Consider the following 18774-nt stretch of genomic DNA (forward strand, 5'->3'; position numbering starts at 1 on the left):
AAATTTTTCATCAGAGTTCACTTCAAGGAAATAAGGAAACAAGAGACTTTAGATTTTGGTTATAAATAAAGAATTATCTCTTAAATATATCATCAAAAATGAAGGCTTTTCAGAGACTTGCATTGAAATAGAAACCAAGTTTCTAAAAAAAGATTTGCTACCAGCCTTAAAATTGATAGATAGAAACAATACGACATTTTGAATTGGATATCGCAAATTAAATTGCAGATTACGTTCCCAAAATCAGTTTCCCAGTTTTTCAAATTTTCACTAATTTTAACCCCCGCCTTTAGAAGGGGTACACTTTGGAAAATTTGAACGTGTTTAGAACGATTTAAGATAACTAAAAATAATATTTAGATCGAAAATAAAAAATTGGGTATCAGAGGGTTAAAAATCATACACGAAAATATGTGAATCCATTACTGATCAAATTTAAAGATATTCATAGAATTCAATCATGTCTTGGGAAGTCGATAAAATTTCACAAATTGACAAGGTAACACACAAGAACTCAAGGTAAAGCTTTTAGGAAAATAAAATCCAAAACCAAGTAGACAAAACCTTATAGTATGAGTGAAGATAATTTGATAATAACAAACAACAACTGGTGTTAGCAGCTAAAGGAGTTCTTTTGCGTTCTAAATAATCATACTTGACGACCTGTTTCGTCGAAAACAAACCGTTTAAATGCTTGTAGTAGCGCTTGATTTAAATTGTGTAATATTTACCTGGATCGCCCCGATTGCACGCTTAAATTTCCTCTACGAAGAATTTGGCGATCCAAACTTGGATCAGTCAACGATTCGTTTTCAGCATGGTGGATGACAATATATCACAATAAGACACTCCTCGACTTCGATCCTGGCCGTTCGAGCACATCTAATCGTTGTACCAATCGAGAAACAGCAAAGTCAAGGACATCACAATCAGGAAGAACAGAACCCACACCCGAAGGCCGGCGTTTCGTTGGATTGCTTGTTTGATTTGTTCGTTTGCGTCTTTTACATTTTCCGTTGCACCCACCACCGTGTTGGCAATTCTATCAATATCCGTTTTTTGCAGGGATATCTTAAATGAGGAAATAGAGAAAAATGCTAAAAATTGAACAAACTGGGTAGAATTATAAGGCAGCAGTTACCTTTTCCGTGAAGATGTCCTGCAGGTAAGCTATGTCCACAACGTTCCTTTCGATTTGCTCAACCTCTTCAGACAGGCCTTTCAATTCATTGTAGAGTTGCACATTTTCCGATTCAAAAATCTGAAATTAATTCGTAAGGTGAGTATAGGATAATTTGTTACTCATCATTGATTAAACATTAGGACAGGACTGGTAGTGACTGAGTTACTTCAAAATAAGAAGATTGGAGACTTCATGCCTGAAAAATAAAACAAACAGGACATTTTAAAAGAAGCCTCCAGGGATTTCTCAGGCTTCCTTCATAAGTAAATGTTGTTCAGAATGTTTTTAAGATTTCAACCAGATTTTTTTTGTGGTATTCAGTTGGAGCGGCGATCTTTACTTGTCAAGGCTGACCCTTAGTCTGCCTAATGCCAAGTTTCCCCTCTACCAAAACGAATACTCATACGGATTAGACTATGGTGCCCATATGAACACTGTTCTTTCATTAGTATTGTGACGTTTTATTTTTCGAAAAATACCGATATTGCCTTGCTTCTGAGAAAAGGAAGCATTGTGAAAATCAGCAAATCCATCAGAATTAGTTTAAAATAGTAGATTTATTACAATATTGTCTAGTCGAAATGATTTTGAATGAACACTTAAATGGCGTGCTTTTGAGTTATGCCATTGTGATTACTCCTGTCATTAACATAAGATTAGAGTCTTAAAGTCTAAAAGTTATTGGTCATTATATTCATATGTAAAGAAATTAGTCACTTTCCTTGTCTGTTCAATAATTTCTTGAAGTTACTTTAAGCTTTAACATATATTACAGTCTCCTACAATATTCCATTGTTACAAAAGAGGTATTCCTTACTATTAAGAAACCATTTTAAAAGAAGATTGTCGCTACTTATTTCTATTAGTCATTTTCCTCAGAGTAATACTCCCTACGTCGTATATGATAACGACGTGTATAGCTAGCTAAAGTTATGGTTAGCAGAATGCAAGCTGATCGTCGACAATAGTATTATGTATTATTGTCCACTTCGAATAGACTAATTATTTGGAATGGGCATTGTGTAACATCAAACTGTAACTGGGAAATCACCCATCACGCAGACAGCCGCTTAGGAAGGGAACCCATTTTTAAACCCCCCCCCCCTTTATGACTGATTGATCGGTGAGCAACGATCGGGCCGAAACGACACAAACACACTGTAGTCATCTCGCCCCGCACATCCTTTCTTCCCGCAATGAAATAACGTATTCTGAAGAAAAATAACCTCGGTAGGTACTGCCTCACCGATGCATACTGAATACCCTTCTTCAAATGAAGCAAATCAATCTCTGCGCGAACTCCACAAAAAGAACTCTGGAGGAGTAGGTCAGTCCTCCATCAATCTTTGAAAAAAGCAACAGAGTGCGTAATATCGAGAATTGGGTGCCTCCACCTACCCTCAAAAGACGTATGGTTGCTAAGAAAAAAATGACCTACACGGCCGTCCTCCAGAGCGGAAAAACTGGCACGAGCCAAGCTCCGCGATCAAGAGGACATGGCAACAAAGGAGAGGCCAACATCAAGCCTAAAGCCAAGAAAGCCAAGAAAAAAGAGCCACAGGACCCACGGGCGCAAGGCAACAGCAACCCGTGGATACGAGTTGGAAATAAGAAAAAAAAACAGAGGAAACCGAAAGGAGAGTGCTAAACCGAAAACAACGAAACGTAGGAATTTAGGCGAGACCCTCGTTATCGAAACGGACGAAGCGAAATCGCCGAGGTTCTCAAGACGATGCGAAGCACGGAGAAGTTATCGCCATTGGGCGCAGATATGCGGAGCATAGGCGGGCTAGGATTGGTGTAATGATCCTAGTCCTAAAGAAGGACGCCAAGGAAAAGGGTGCAGTCTATAAGCAACTGGCACAAGAAGTACTTGGCGACGAGGTTGATGTAAGATCCCTGATTGCAGAAGCGACTCTCCAATGTAAAAATCTGGATGAGGTCACCAATGCAGCGGAGGTCTCGGCTGCCCTCAAAGAGCAGTGTGACATCGACGTAGCCATCCATTTTAGAAAGAGCCCGCAGGGCAGCCAGGTGGCGGCGATCAGGCTGCCGATCGCAGAGGCCAACAAAACGAAGAACTTGGGTATACGCTAGGCTGGTTGGTTTGCCGGCTGAGCATACAACAGCCTCCTGAAGTTTGCTCAAGTGTTTCGGGAAGGGCCATAAGTCGTGGACTTACAATGCAACGCAGTGCAGCATTCAGAGAGGCAAAGTTAGCTCTCAAAGAGGAAATCAAGAGTCAAAAACGGGCATGCTTTGATAGTCTATGCCAGAGTGCCAACTCGAGTCCGTGGGGTGACGCCTACAGAGTTGTAATGGCTAAGCGCCCCAAGAGAAGTCACCCGAGTTGCTGCGATCGATAATCGATGTACTCTTCCCGCATCATCCCAGAAGCCCATGGCCCCCAGGGCCGTATGCGGCAGATGAAGGAGAAGAAGTGGCAGAGTGACGAACGAAGAGCTGGCAGAAGTCGTGAAATCATTCGCGTCAAACAAGACCCCGGAACCCGATGGTATCCCGAATGTTTTCTTAAAAGCGGCAGTGAATGCGGATCCGGACATGTTCAGAACCACGATGCAACGCTGCATAGATCAAGGAACCCTCCCGGATGTATGGAAGTGACAGAAATTGGTGCTACTACCAAAGGCAAAGGTAAATATGCTCTGGACGCTATCCAGTCGGTCGTTCAGACAGCTGAGGTGGCAATCGAGCATAAAAGGAGCGGCATCCGTTACTGCGCGCTTATCACTCTGGATGTGAAGAATGCGTTCAACAGCGTAGGCTGGGAAGCGATAGCCCACGAACTTCACCGCCTCAAGGTGCCGATGCAGTTGTGTAAGCTTCTATTAAGTTATTTTTATGGTAGGATTCTATAAAATGACAAAGGGGCAGAAAAGCGTTCTAATTACCGCGGGAGTACCTCAAGGTTCAATCCTGGGCTCGCTGTTTTGGAATGCGATGTACGATGGTGGTGGTGGTCAACAACCGCAAGTCCGAGCAACGGGCGCTTATCTCTGTAGGTGATTGCACCATAGAGTCCAAGCGATCCCTTAGGCATCGTGGGGTAATGATCGATGACAAGCTCAGCTTCACTAGCCACATTGAATATGCCTGTAAAAGGGCAGGCATCTACGACCAAAGCGGCACTTTCGAGGATGATGTCTAACTTAACAGCTCTGCTTTAATTGCCAGCAAACGTCATCTCCTGGCAAGCGTGGTGCTATTCATACTAATGTATGGAGGACCAATCTGGTCAAAAGCGCTTAGAACGAACAGAAACCTAAAGCGGTTGGAAAGCACGTACAGGATCATGTGCTTAAGAGTAGCAAGCGCATACCAAACGGTATCTAAAAAGGCCGTGTGCATCATAGCCGGAATGACGCCCATCGGGCTCATCATCAAGGAAGATGTTCAATGCTTCGCATATCGCATACTCGCTACACGCGACAATATTTTCGGCGCGGTAAAAAGTTAGAAATGGTACCTCGCCGAAGTTGGATTTTTCTCTCAACCTATGAGAGATACCTAACTTCGGAAGTAATGCATTCGATTCGCATCTGCATGCGCTCGAATTCGCCCTGCTTCCGAAGTAGGGTATCTTGCAAGGATTGGGAGAAAAATCCAACTTCGGCGAAATGCATTTTCTAACGATTGACCGAACTTACAATATAATCTAGAGAATGTGTACGGATGTCCACTGTCCAGTCCTGGAATGCACTAATTACTGCAGTCACTCACATTACGCTGGAATTGGCTGGACCAGGGGGCCGGCATGATGGCCATACTTTGTTGCCTCTTATCTCTTTGATGCCTGAACGCAAGCAGTGCTCACCAATACTATTACGCTATAAGCAATGCAGCTGGTGTGAATGTGGGAAAACGAACCTAGGCACACAAAATCTACGTATATTGCTCGTTATTATTTCCATTCCAAAGTAAGTTTCATTTCTATTATCGTGAAAAGCACAATGAAGTGTTGTTTTCCTTCTTGCGGTGTCGATTTTCATAATCAGAAGAACAATTATCACGATGATAACATTTCGCATCATAAGTTTCAAACACATACCGATGCGAGGGATCGATGGCTAAATGCCATTGCTAACGCGGATAAAACCACTTATAAGAAAACCGAAGACTTGCAATGCACATTCTCAAATACCAACTTTGCGCAGTTTTTGTCTTGTTTGGCGCATTTTGTCCCATTTTCACTCATACGGAAGGTAAACATTCAACAAATATATAAGTGTGCGTGAGAATTGCAACTGGAGTATAAATTTATGCTCCCGATATGAAGGCACAACAAGACCTGTCAAATACCATATTGAAAAACTATTGTCGTTTTCGTTTTTAGGAACTGGGTCGGTGATCAAAACATAAACAAACAAACGTCAAGCAAATTGTAGTTCGGTCGAACCTGAATCGGGTTGGGGTTGGAACTGTGATTCAGAACGGGTTGCGCCAGTTCCAACCTAGGTTTAAAAACGAATTCGACATATGATGTCATCCCTCTGGGCTGGACCCAGAGTTGGCTGCAGAAGATTAGTCCTACCGAGGCTGGCCCCGTGTAACATTGCCGGCTAGGAAAAGCAATTTGCCTAGGCTACTTCTGCTACATGTGATGTGCTATATTCACTGGCCCCTCCCCGAAGAAATACCGTAAGGTGATTCCGGGGAGATAAGGGTCTGAGGCCAAGGGTAATGTCGATGCCCTTTACACCACTTGAGCAGTTCAAAAAAATTGCTCAAGTACAGTGCATGGGCTGGTTTTAGCTAGAGTTACTGTGCACGTGCTGTAGACTTTGGTGCAGGAGTCTCATTACTTGCAAGCGCACGGGCGCGCTGTACATTGTGAGACTTTTTTTGGTGCGCCTCATTTTTCTTGAGATGTGTCTCACTGCGGTCTCATGCGCTCCGTCACATGTGCTGTTTAAAATTCAGCACAATAATTGGAGTGATTACAAAAGTTTTCAACGAGGATCGAAATTGTAACTCTTGGATCGCGAGTCTTCGACCATATCATGTAGGCCATCTAGACACCTGCATAATAAGGCGAAAATAGTTGTAGAGGCTTTTCGTTACTAAGCAGTTATTTCACAACTTGGATACCGATGGCGAGCCGTAGCGCCGAGCAGCGCATGAGACGAGTCTCCCCGAGAGCACATGACCTAGCGCACGCTTTTAAAATTTTCGTGAGGCTCCGGATAGCGCAGCACACTAGGATTCCGATGAGCTGAGAGACGGTTTGGTTAGAGGCTCGCCAGTACATTTGTGTGCTCCTGAGAAATATGTAACCCTAGTTTTAGCGGATCGTCGTTGGTGCGTCATCCCCGCACTCCCTGAGTTATATTCTCAGGGTGTCTGTTTGCAGATTTCCCCCTTGTAAAACAAAAAAAAAAGTCTTACAAAAGAGGAATATGTAAAAAACAAATTAAAATAAGATTCTCGCCACTTATTTCTACTCAGTGAATCTACTAGTGATTTCCCTCAGAGTAATAATTCGTATGTCGTATATGATAACGATGTGTCTAGCTAGCTAATAGAAAGTGTGGCCAGGTCCGTCACACTCGGGCTCAGATTGAGTACCACTTCTAGTACTGCATTTGGTCCCTCGGTAGTACAAAAGGTACCCAAGTTTGACAGATCGCAGTACACTTTTCACGGCATTCTAGATTACCTTATGAGCCATAAAATTTTGGGCAACTGCAAGGGACATGGAGGTCTTTAATTTGTCTTTGGTGTGGCTATGGACCATTCTGGTTAGCTGTAAACTGATCGTCGCGAATAGTTTTAATGTCCACTTCGTATAGATTAATTATTTGAAATGGGCATCAATGCTATCAACGACGAAGAAAGTCCGTTGGATCACATCCGAGATATTGGTGCGTCTATGCCATATAAATTATGACGCGGCATCAAGCAAAAATGCCAAAAAGTGATACCTGTGTCCAAGTTTTTTTTTTTTAAGGTCTATATTGCTCATGTTACTTGATAATTGAAAAAAAAAAAAAAATATTGCTTAAAAATGGCTTCAAATGGTTAGCTCAGAGGTGATTAAACGCTAAACCTCGTCGATATTCGATTTCGGTTTTTTAATATGTAATTTCCCTAAGTGTGGCTTAAATTCCCTTGAAAATTCCAGGTTTTATTTTTTTTTATTTATTTGACGTCGAACATTTTGTAGACCATTCTAAATTACATTGTGTTCTTAATATCTATGTGTTTATATACTATAAATTTGTTAAGTGTACTCGATTCATAATACATTCCTCAGTTAGGCGGCATCCACAAATTACGTAACGCTCAAGGGGGAGGGGGGGAGTAGGCTCAAGCGTTACGGCTCATACAAAAATTTAAAATTTTTCATACAAAAAGCGTTACGGAGGGGGGGGGGGGGGAGGTGGTCAAAAATTTCCAATTTTAGCGTTACGTAATAAATGGACGCCGCCTTACTATTGTTTTGTATATCAAAAAAGTATTTTTTCAGTTCCCAGACAACCAGAAATCGCATGAAAGTTCACGTTATAACTCGTTTATTCATACTAATTACATAAAACTCGCAAAACATCGTGGATAAACTCGTCAGATTGATGAGTTTCCTCGCATGAAACACCTTTTTCTGAGTTTATTTGTACATTTTGCTTCGTCCCGTACACTCGTACAAAGTAAATCGGATCAATCCGTAACAGCTGTCAAATCAACATTTGTTATCATAAGTTAAGTCGCATAAGATCACAGGTTAGTTCGGTAAAATATTTATACACTCGCATTGTATGATATTATTCATCACATAATATATGCACGCATATCGCCTCCACTTTTGTACGTAGAAGGCCTTTTCGCGACATCTTATAAGTGAAATTTTGCACATACAAAGCCTCCAGGTGATTTCGTTATACGTGCATTTTGGTTGTCTGGGTTTTGTTCGAGACATGTTAGCATCAATCATTTCACAATGCTGATTATATATAGTCATCATCTGATTCAACGGACTAAATTTAGCGTAGTTCGTGCGATGATGACCTACTGTGAACAAGTAACGATTGCGCAAGTGACGAGTAGGAGTATAAAAATTCAGTTTTGAAAGTGTATCAGCAGAATCAATGCGCTGTGAAACAAAATCGTTAACAAAAGTAACCATAGCATAATCACGACGCACTTTCAGTGATTTCATATTGATAAGCATGCATCATCGTGATTCATATGATGGTAGAGGAAGTACTAACCAGCCTAAATTACGTAGTGCGTTTAATAAAAACCGCTTTTGTATCGATTCTATACGTTCTTCATGTTTTTTTTTTGTGTAAGGTGACCAAACAATAGGCCTTTTCATGTGACAGGTCCGTCTATGCATTTGTTTACATCGGTGGAGGACCGGTGCTAACACGGGCCTGTCATTTTCATAGAAGAAATGTCAAAGTGCTTCCCGATCAGCTGATTTGAGACGTCATTTGAATAGGCCTATACTCTATAACAATATTCTAATATTGATCTTATATACGCAACATAAAGTATTTTTAATGTGTAAGGATCACGAAAGTGTTGACCAAATCGTTTTATGAAATTGAGCATATTTCCTGCTCTATGAATTATTGCATTATAGTGATCTACAAATGATAGTTTTGAGTCTAAGATAACTCCTAAGTCTCTTATTTTATCACATTTTTTTATATGTTCGTTTCCTAAAACAATAGACATATTTCTCGCGTACTCTGAGATAACGCCCTAAAAGCCATTGGTAACCACGTGTGTAGCTCGTTGTTTCTGAGCAAATGAATGAATAATCATCTAAATCAACATCACTGGCAGGTAGAAAATGATCCTTTTATCACCCTAGCGTTGTTAAATAACGTATAAATCCATTCAAGTGCTCAGGAATAACGAGCTACACACATGGTTACCAATGGCTTTTAGGGCGAGATCATATGTTATGCGAGATTTGGTGTGGTTCGTTTTCTGCTATAACTTATGAGGTTACATTTTTTTAAATTCAATTCCAATAAACTTTTGCAGCACCACGTGTAGAAAATTTGTATCTCATTCTCAAAAACATTATGATCGTCATCATTCTTTATTTCTAAAAATAGCTTCATGTCGTCAGCATATATGAGGACCCTCAGTTTGTTTAGAATATAAGAAACGTCATTAACATATAACATAAAAAGAAGAGGCCCTAAGCGTGAGCCTTGAGGTACTCCAGATATAACATGTATTGGATTTGATCTTTTCCCATTGAATTTTACTATTTGCTGACGGTCGTTTAAATAGGACTTGATCCACGTAAGGAGACTCATTTCGATTCCCAATTTTTCAAGCTTGAAAGTCAACATTGGAATGTCCAGTTTATCACACGCTTTACTAAAGTCAGTGTAAAGAGCTTCTACGAAATAACCTTTATCCATTGCACTCAGTGAGTAACTTACAAATTTCAAAAGGTTCGTAGTGGTCGAACGACCTTTGAAAAAGCCGTGTTGAGCGTTTGTTATACGAGTTTATATTTGGGCAAACATATTTTTGTTTACAATTGACTCGAAAAGTTTTGGAATACATGACATAATAGCAATACCGCGATAATTTCGAATGTCCGATTTCTTACCTGATTTATTTATTGGTATGAGGAATGATTTTTTCCATACCTTTGGAAATTGGTCAGTTTGAAGAGGCATATTGAATAACCAAAATAATGGAGTTGTGAGTTCAGTTGCCAAGTTTTTTATGAATCCGGGTGGAATTTCATCTGGCCCTGATTCTTTAGTGGCGTCCAAATTTTTAAGACCAAACAAAATGTCCAAAACATTTATAGAATTAACGCCAACATAACTCGGAAAGTCAACAAAATGTGAAAAGTAAGAATAATCTCGATCGTTTTCCGAAAATGTTAAATAATTTTCTTGAAAAAAATTTGCGAAAAGATTGCAAATATCTTCAGAATAATTTCCTACTTTTTCATGCAAAGCCATTGTTGATGGAAAATTGCACGATTTGAGTTTAGTTTTTTTAACGTAATTGAAAAAATTCTTTGGACATGACTTTATTTCATTTTCAGTTTTTATGTTGTACTCGGTAAGTGCTGTAGAAATGGCTAAATTGAGTTGGTCGCAAATAACCAAATATTTTTCTAAATCGTCTGTTTTTTTATATCTTCTGTAAACTTTGTGAGCTTTTTGTTTTCGATTTTTCAAATTTATGATTTGCTTGTTGAACCAATTTGGATTTTTTGAGTTGTGATTCCTTCGTCTCTTCTTAACAGGTACTTCCTCCCTAATGGTTTCTTACAATAAATTGTAAATGATTTCTTTTGCACATTCAATATTATTTTGATTTCTCAAAACAGATTTCCAATTTGCGTTATCTAATTTCAGTCTAATATTAGTATAATTGGCTCTACTATAATCGAAAATATTCTCATACACATATTCGTGAGGAGTATGATAAATATGCATACACATAGAATATTCTATTGCCGTGTGAAACGCTTCATTTTTACATAATGGTGAAATTTACTCACTTACACAGAAATCTTCATGCATATTTGTCAATAAAAAATCTAGGTAACAGTTGTGTCAAAAATAAATTGCAAAGTTTCATTATCGCCAACAACAGGGAGTAGAAATTTCTTCGGGTTTAATTAATTCCCTGATAATTGCAAGTTTTCCAGGCAGTAGAGCCCCTAATTCAGAATATAGTTTTAAGAAACTTGCATTAAAATAAGACAAAATGCTGTCTTATACTGCCGTGAATCGCGTCAGTCCCATCTGTAAAAAGAAGGCATTGAGAAAAAGGGGTGTGAAGTTTCCAAACTCGTTTTCCATACAAATATTCAAAAAATTCCATACGATTGAAACATGTTCAAATTTTAATGAAACTTTCACAATTTGCTTTTCACTACGATATCTTTCCGAGAAAATCATAAAGATAATCAAAACATGATTTATTTTTGTGTTAAACGATGCGAAAATTTGTAGTGTGACTGATACCTATGCGATTACTTTTCATTATGGGACAATTTGACTTGGTGTTTTTTTTTCCTACTTTTTCAAAATAAATCTTATTATCTCATTAGGGCAGCTGAAAGAGCACTGGAAGATAGGGTTTCAATGCTAGTAATGGACCCCTTAGTAGCTAAAATTCAATCTCTACGCTTATCCGCAGTGATATATCAGACGCAATACGTTTTATGGAGTCTAACAACAAGTTCAATGTTTTTACTTGATAGTACGCATATCAAACATACAAAATCATTCGATTTTTCCTGCGAAATATGCAATTGGAAAACTGTTGTCCGAATCCCTATTATGGACCCTCCCGGGGTCCATAATAGAAATGTTTACAAATTTGACGTTTCCTATTATGGACCCTCCATTTGATTCCCGTGTAATTCGGCTCGCTGCCGACGAGCCTATTATGGACCCACCTGGAAATGCGTATTATGGACCCTCTTGTGTGGTTTCATTCACAAAACGTTTCAAATACAGTTAACTCTCCCTTACTCGATATTCCGTATCTCGATATCGAGTTAGAGAACCATAGTAAAAGTTGGTTTTCATGGCTAAAGGCCGGTTTGCTACTGACAAGAAAAGGAATCGCCTATCTCGATGCGTGGAAAATTTCTCCCAAGAAATGGCCAAGAAAATCACTTTTTTCTAATCGCAGTACGCAGTTGAGAAGAAATGTCACTTCAAAGGGGGCTCTCTGTAGGAAATTTCTTGACCCTTTGAGTCAAGTAATTTCTTTACTTTTCTTGAACGAAACAGCATACTTAGCTTAACTCGATGGTCCCTTGGAACGCAGTTGCACTGCTTTTGTGTTCTGTAACTCGATACCTCCCTGACTCGATGGTCCCTTCAATATCGAGTAAGAGAGAGATGGCTGTATCCCAAATATTTTGCCTGAAACTGCTGACTATCAATGCAATCGAAGTTCCCCCGGTGGATTTTCATAAGAATAAAGTTGTTTTGAGTGTTAATTTTATGTTTTCTGTAGGGGGTCCATAATACGCAAAGGGTCCATAACCGGCATCGACTCCCTATGTTGAAAACTGAACTCAACCAAATTTTGACGAAAATGCAGATGGGACTGACTTGTGATTCACGGTAGTATAGCTCTTATTGATTGTAAAATCAGTTCCGTCAAAAACAGCCTAGTAATATGAAATGAAATGAAACCTAAATTTAATCCTAATAATGAAATCAGTCTGACTAACCTGTATATCTTCGGGGCTGAGCTCGTCCTCCTCCAAAAAACAGTTACTATTATCTAAGTCTTCGTCCTGCAAAACCCTCCTGGCTCCGGAAGCCTCCACCCGTTCCGCAAAATCGTCCAGCTCATCGTCGTTGCTTGCCGCTTGCTGTCGCTTCCAGTCCCCTTTATGATTCTGTCTCTGCAGACCATGCATCATCGGCGGATCGGCCAGCAGCTTCGGAGGAACAACAGCGGAGAGCGATTTCTTGTCCGAGTTGAGCTTGAGGAACTTGTACGTTTCCAGTTCCCTCTGTATCCGAAACTGACGCTGCTCGTTGGCAATGTGATGGACTGCGTTCATGTAACTGGACAATGCTTCCAGGACCAGATCCATGAATTCGGCCATCTGTTTGCTACGCTTCGCCTTCCGGCACTCCGCTTTGAAATCGTTCAGCATCTCTGTGCACATCCGGATGATGTTTTCCGATTCCCGATCGATGATGTCGCGTTCCTCGTCGGTCATTTGTGCGGAATTTTTCAAATGGTAGGCGAATTGCATATAGGCAGCACGGTTTTCCACTAACAGATTCTTCAGCTGGGTGATTTGGAAGCGAATCTTCTTCGCCTTTTCCGAAAACTCACTGCTCGGTTTTTTGGACAGGATTCTCGACTTGTTCGGAACGGGAAACGTAGCGGCTGACGATTTTAGGCGCACTGTCTTCACGGAGGCCTTAAACAGAGAAGTGATGTCCATCGTTTGGATTGTACAGTTTTAACACTTAATTGAGATTAAAATTTTTTGATATTACTTTCTATTTTCACAAAATAATTTTGTTCCCGACAAAAATACGAAGAAAAAGCGACACATCATAATGTTTACATCGCGAAGCAAACGTCAATAAAAGTATTGGGCGTTTCGTATCGTGCTGCGACAATGTTTAAACACAGACAAACAGACGTAACACTTAGAACAAATCGCGATAAAAATCATAGTCGAGAGAACATGTACGCCCAATGCTAAAATCTGTGTGTTTGGCCGATGGGCCAACAGGTGGCGCTAGTGTGTAAACGTCAAACGCGAACAAAAACGATACGAGCGCTGCGGGTGGTGGATTAACCACCTACAATATATTTGAATTGACCGTTAAAAAGGTGGTCGATGGAGAATGATGAGAGTGTGACGTCTGTTTGTCTGTGGTTTAAACTTCATGACGATTTGGCACCCCTGTCGCGTGCGTCGGTGAACGTACTCCAAAAAACGCATTCCGCAGAAATTTGCCGCTGCATTTGCATCGCATCACTCGCTCGGTAAAATTGCGTCAGTCAACAAACTGCTCGCCTCACAGTCACTCAGTCAGTCAGTCGTTTGTCAGCCTCCGCGAAAGTCACACGTGTTTGCGTAGCGCGATTTCCTCTTATCGATCCAGTCACAAAAAAGTGATAGTCTTGTTTTACAGCTTTCGGTGTTTGAAGCGAAGAAGAAAAAGCAGTGCAAAATGCCCACGTATCACAAGCCCGAATCCAAGACTATCCAGGAGCTGAAGGATATCGCTCACAAACTGCGTATTCACTCGATTACATCGACTCAGGCGTCCAAGTCCGGGTAAGTGGCCATTTATCTACTGTAGTAATCGTGCTTCGACCGCATGGAATTTTGATAAGTATAAGCTTCCAGAATCGACTGCAGGTCGTGCAGGATGAAACTAAGAATACGCGAAAGAAAACGCCGGTAAACCGGTAAGATGAGGAAAGGGGAGAAATGGTGCCCTTCATCCATATAGCTATCAGGGCAAAGTGGCGCTCCGGTGACCGGTTCTTTTTTTTTTTTTTGCATTGTTTGCCATTGCCACAATGAGTAGCAGATAATGGAGAGAGTCCACAGAAATAACACTTTTACGTAGAGATAGGCTTACTTACCTTACTACCATTTTTACGCACCCTTGTATGTATTAGATGGTGAACATAGGCAGATCTAGTCTGTTTTGGAAAGGGGGTCGTTGAGGGAACTAATTATTTTAAATCATCTGTCTTCATTGTCTCGCTAAAAATCACATTTTTAGGCATTGGTGACTTTAATGCAAAACATCGCTCATGGAATAATTCTCAAAGTAATTCCAACGGCAGAATCTTATTTGATGAGTGCTCTTCAGGATATTTCTTAATTCAATACCCTGATAGCCCTACATGTTTAGGAGTATTTTGTTTATGTATGTTTATTACATATTTTGATTTTACGTTAAAAAATGAGCCGGAATCCGAAATTTCATATTTTTTCGTGCCGTGGAACTATTTTTTAAGTAAGTTTTAAGTAGTATAGAAATCACTTATGAATCACCGCTTGTCAAATTTTACTACGGAGCTGTCATTATATGGATAGAAATGTCATTGAGTCTGCAGATTTAAATCTCCATCAATCATTTATAATGTCCAAATATATTAAAGTTCAATAAGATTTTGTTTTTGTTTTTAAGTAAAATGTGCTCTTTCGATCAAGCTAGGAAAAACTGTAACTTTTTCATCGCTAAACCTGAAGCTTTGGAAAAAACCTCAGAATCCAGTTCGGCCTTGAACGACGAGAACAAATTCTCGCGTTCAGTATCATAAACGCGTATCTGCAGCTTTGGCGGCAAATGAGATTTCGTAAACATTCTAGAAACACAAAAATTTAAAAAATGATCTAACTACAAAATTACAATGGAAAAAAGATGCGTTAGGCGTAACTTTTTTAATCATCTTCTCGTGAAGATATGCCAACTGATCGGTGTTTACAATGTCGACCAAAAAAATATTTGCGGTTCCGTATTATTTCATCGTTTTATGGCGATATTCGAGAATTTAGTATGGCTTACACTTGAGCAAATGTTGATGGAATTCACTGCAGTTGTAGGTGATTGATGTTGAAAAACCATACCCAACATTTTCCAATAAATTTGTGTTACCATTATTGGACATGGCACAGCAGATTCCCGTACAGACGCCTCACACAATGGTGTAGCAACAGTGTAGGACGATCTGGAACTAGTGTACAATAATTGATTCAATCAAATTCTGGTACTAAATTGACTAGTTTTTCCCTGTTTTTTCGCTGTGAACCAAAAAGGTATTATCCGAAAATGTTTTGTTTCATTAATTGTGTTCAAATTGCACATATTTGACAAGCTAGCTCGATATCAGTAGGTATGAAATTTTAACAAAAAGTTATTAGATACTCTCAGAGTCTCTGTGGTGTTATAAAAATATTTTTTTTAATAAAAAAACTAATGGTTTTTTGTTGAGTAACATTCTTCGTGGGACTTTTTTTATGTTGAAAATTCTACTTTCGCGGTTTCTTTTAATTTGTAGTAACACCCTTATGATACTGAATGAAAGATATTATCATGTTAAGTATCTAGGACTCAAGCTAGATAAAAAAAAGTAACTCAAATTGAAGGCATCGAAGCCAAATGTAACACATATATAAAATGCACAGAAAATCGAAGCTTAGTCTTAAGAACAGGTTTTTGATCTTCAAACAAATTTTCAGGCTAGCCATATCAATCTGTTGTACCAATATGGACTAGCTGTTGTACCTAATACCCAGAAGAAAACTCTGCAAAGGATTAAAAAAAATGAAAATGATCCGATACCTTCCTCCCTGGTATAGTCTAATGAATTAAACAGAATTTCCAAAGGCTACCCCGTTTGGCATAAACTTATTTGGCATAAAGTCGTTTGGGATAAAGTTCATTTCACATGATGGTCATTTGGCATAATGAACGTTTCGCTTGTGATCAAAAAAAAGGGTAAATCGTCGATGAAAATGTTAGCAGTCATAGCGGATACCGGTATCCGCTCATGTCCCTATTTCCGCTCAGTAGTGTAAAAATTGACTTCTTTGTGTCAAAAACAAACATTTTTCGCACGGATAACCCTCCCCTTGGTTATGCGACCTTGCCGCGATGGGAGGGCATAATCCATTAGCCCATATGATGGAAACCAAAGGCGTAACCTGTAGTGGTGGTATCACATTTTGGCACTTTTTGCTTAAAGCCGCGTCATAATTCATATGGCATAGACGCAATAATATCTCAGATGTGATCCAACGGACATTCTGCGTCATTGATAGAATTGATGCCCATTTCAAATAATTAATCTATTCGAAGTGGACATTAATACTATTGGTGACGTTCAGTTTGCCTTTTGCTAACCAGAATGATCCGCAATGATGCATTTGCCACCGAAAAGTGAATCTTGTAGGAGACTGTAATAGAAGCCTAAGGTAACTTTACTCTTCAATATTCACTATAAAAATGACTATGGAAAGTAAGACGCTGAGATCGATCATTAGGGTACACTTGCTAGTTTCGAAAAATTGTTGAACAGACAAGCAAAGCGACTTTTTTCTTTAAGGATATATGAACGTAATGACCAATAAATATTTTTAACAACAAAAAATGAAATTAACTAGAACTACTACTAAACAGCCTAATTTTGTTAAGACTTGACGACACTTGACATTTAAGACTCTAATCTTACGTAAAAGACAATAGTAATCAGAATAGCACTTGTATGACAAATTATTCAAAACCATTTCGACTAGACAGTATTAGTAATGCACTACTATTTCAAACAAATTCTACACTACAAACAAATTCTAATGGAGCTGCTGATTTTCATAATGCTTCCTTTTCTCAGAAGCAAGGGAATATGGGTACTTTTCAAAAACTACCACGTCACAATACTAATAAAAAACAGTGTTCATGTGGGCGCCATTGCCTAGTCCGTCTGAGTATTGGTCCTGGTAGAGGGGAAACTTGGCAAAAGCCAGACCGAGGGTTCAGCCTTGACAAGTTAAGCTGTCAGGCAGCTCCAACTGAATACCATACAAAAAAAAACGAACATTTTTCGCACGGATATATTCTAGCAATATTAACGACTTTCAAATAAAGTCGTCTAACATTATTTTCATATGATAAAATAAAGGATGTACACGATGAAATTGCCACACAATTAGAGTTTTCATCCGATTGTCATCAAATTTTCAGGGATTGGAAAATAACTATTAAACTTCATTTTACTATTTTACTCGTTAAGACGGGGTTGGTGGTCTGATGGCTACCGCTTCTGCTTCATATGCAGAAGGTCATGGGTTCAATCCCAGGCCCAACCCTTTCCTCGTACTTTGTAGTTGTATATCTCTCACTTGCTTCTATCTTCCGTTCTAAATATATCTCACTCAAACTATTCGTTCATAGCAAACGCTAGAACCAGAGACGGATAAGAAACCGTTTCCCTAACACTTCCTACTTCCACGCGCACGCCTTTCTTACGCCTAATACATAGGCAGTCTGCTAACCACAAAAGCAAACCTCTCTGCCATGCCTTTCCCCCAATCCATACACTCCCGCATGAACTGACGTGGATGCAGTGGAATATACGGTCTACGTGGGAGTCAGTTCAATGCATCATCAATTCCTCCCCCTTCCCCTCATTGGTCTGCATTCTGACGTGGCAGGTGCCATTGTTGCCTAAAAATAGAAGATCACCAGCACTTATACACTGAGGATGCCTGTTAGTCCCAAGCAGTCATTCGGTTGGTTCCTTGTGTAAGTGCAGCTGATCTGGCGATACTGGAGTGCATCCACGGGCGGCCAATCAAGCTCAAGCTCATTTTACTATTTTACTGTCCATACGCAAATGCCCGCACATTGGCCTTAACCCCGGCCATAAGATTCTGCACAACCTGTGAATCAACCGTTTTTTGCATGTAAACCCATACTTTCTTCAGTTCCTCGACTGTCTTCACTACATTAGGTCATTTAAGAAGGTGCTGCTTCATAATCGCCCAGTACTTCTCGATGGGACGGAGCTTCGGAGTGTTGGGAGGGTTGAACATTTTCGGCACGAAATTGACCTTATTATCCGCATACCACTTCAGCACGTCCTTGGAGTAGTGGCATGAGGCCAAATCCAGCCAGAAGATTGTTGAGACGTTGTGGGCCTTCTGGAGAGGAAACAGCCGCTTCTGGAGGCACTTTTTCATGTACACCTGTCCGTTCATCGTGTCCTGGATCACGAAAGATGCACTCCGCTTCCCGCACGTGCAGATGGCTTGCCAAACCAGGATTTTTTTTTCGCAAATTTGGACATCTTCTGAGTGCGAACATGCTCCGGAACGCTGAACTTATCCTTGGCCGTGAAAAACAGGTTGCCGAGATCTGTTTGAAGTCGGCCTTCACATATGTTTCGTCGTCCGTGATGTAGCCTTCAACTTTCATCAGCATGTTGAGGTACAACTTCCTGGCAAGGATTTTGGCGGACTTGTTCTGCTTCTCGTCGCGATTAGGGGCCTTTTGTACCTTGAACGTTCGAAGCTCAGCCTTAGTTTTGGCATTCTGGACAAAACTTTGGCTTAGGTGCAGGTTCTTAGC

General features: G+C 40.0%; 2 protein-coding genes across 3 annotated transcripts in view; one reads left to right on the forward strand and one right to left on the reverse strand.

Annotated features, from left to right (window-relative positions):
* Positions 1 to 666: 666 nt before the first annotated feature.
* LOC5564785 (syntaxin-18) lies at positions 667 to 13263 on the reverse strand. 2 transcript variants are annotated; one of them, XM_021851083.1, is made up of 4 exons: positions 13174 to 13249; positions 12387 to 13094; positions 1142 to 1261; positions 667 to 1071 (listed from the first exon to the last, which is right to left on the reverse strand). In XM_021851083.1, exons 2-4 carry the CDS (start codon positions 12921 to 12923, stop codon positions 883 to 885), a joined length of 846 nt encoding a protein of 281 aa, XP_021706775.1. In that variant the 5' UTR covers positions 12924 to 13094; positions 13174 to 13249; the 3' UTR covers positions 667 to 882. The 2 variants fall into 2 exon arrangements, with proteins under 2 accessions (XP_021706775.1, XP_001649142.1); XM_001649092.2 differs by having other exon boundaries at positions 12387 to 13263.
* Positions 13264 to 13670: 407 nt separating this feature from the next.
* LOC5564768 (transketolase-like protein 2) overlaps positions 13671 to 18774 on the forward strand; it is a 29051-nt gene continuing 23947 nt past the window's right edge. The window contains exon 1 of the mRNA XM_001649091.2: positions 13671 to 13967. Coding sequence (XP_001649141.1) covers positions 13861 to 13967 — 107 coding nt within the window. The 5' untranslated portion in view covers positions 13671 to 13860. The remainder of the gene's footprint in view (positions 13968 to 18774) is intronic.

The sequence above is a fragment of the Aedes aegypti genome, chromosome 3 (assembly GCF_002204515.2).
Source record: "Aedes aegypti strain LVP_AGWG chromosome 3, AaegL5.0 Primary Assembly, whole genome shotgun sequence".
NCBI classification, from domain to species: Eukaryota; Metazoa; Arthropoda; class Insecta; order Diptera; family Culicidae; genus Aedes; species Aedes aegypti.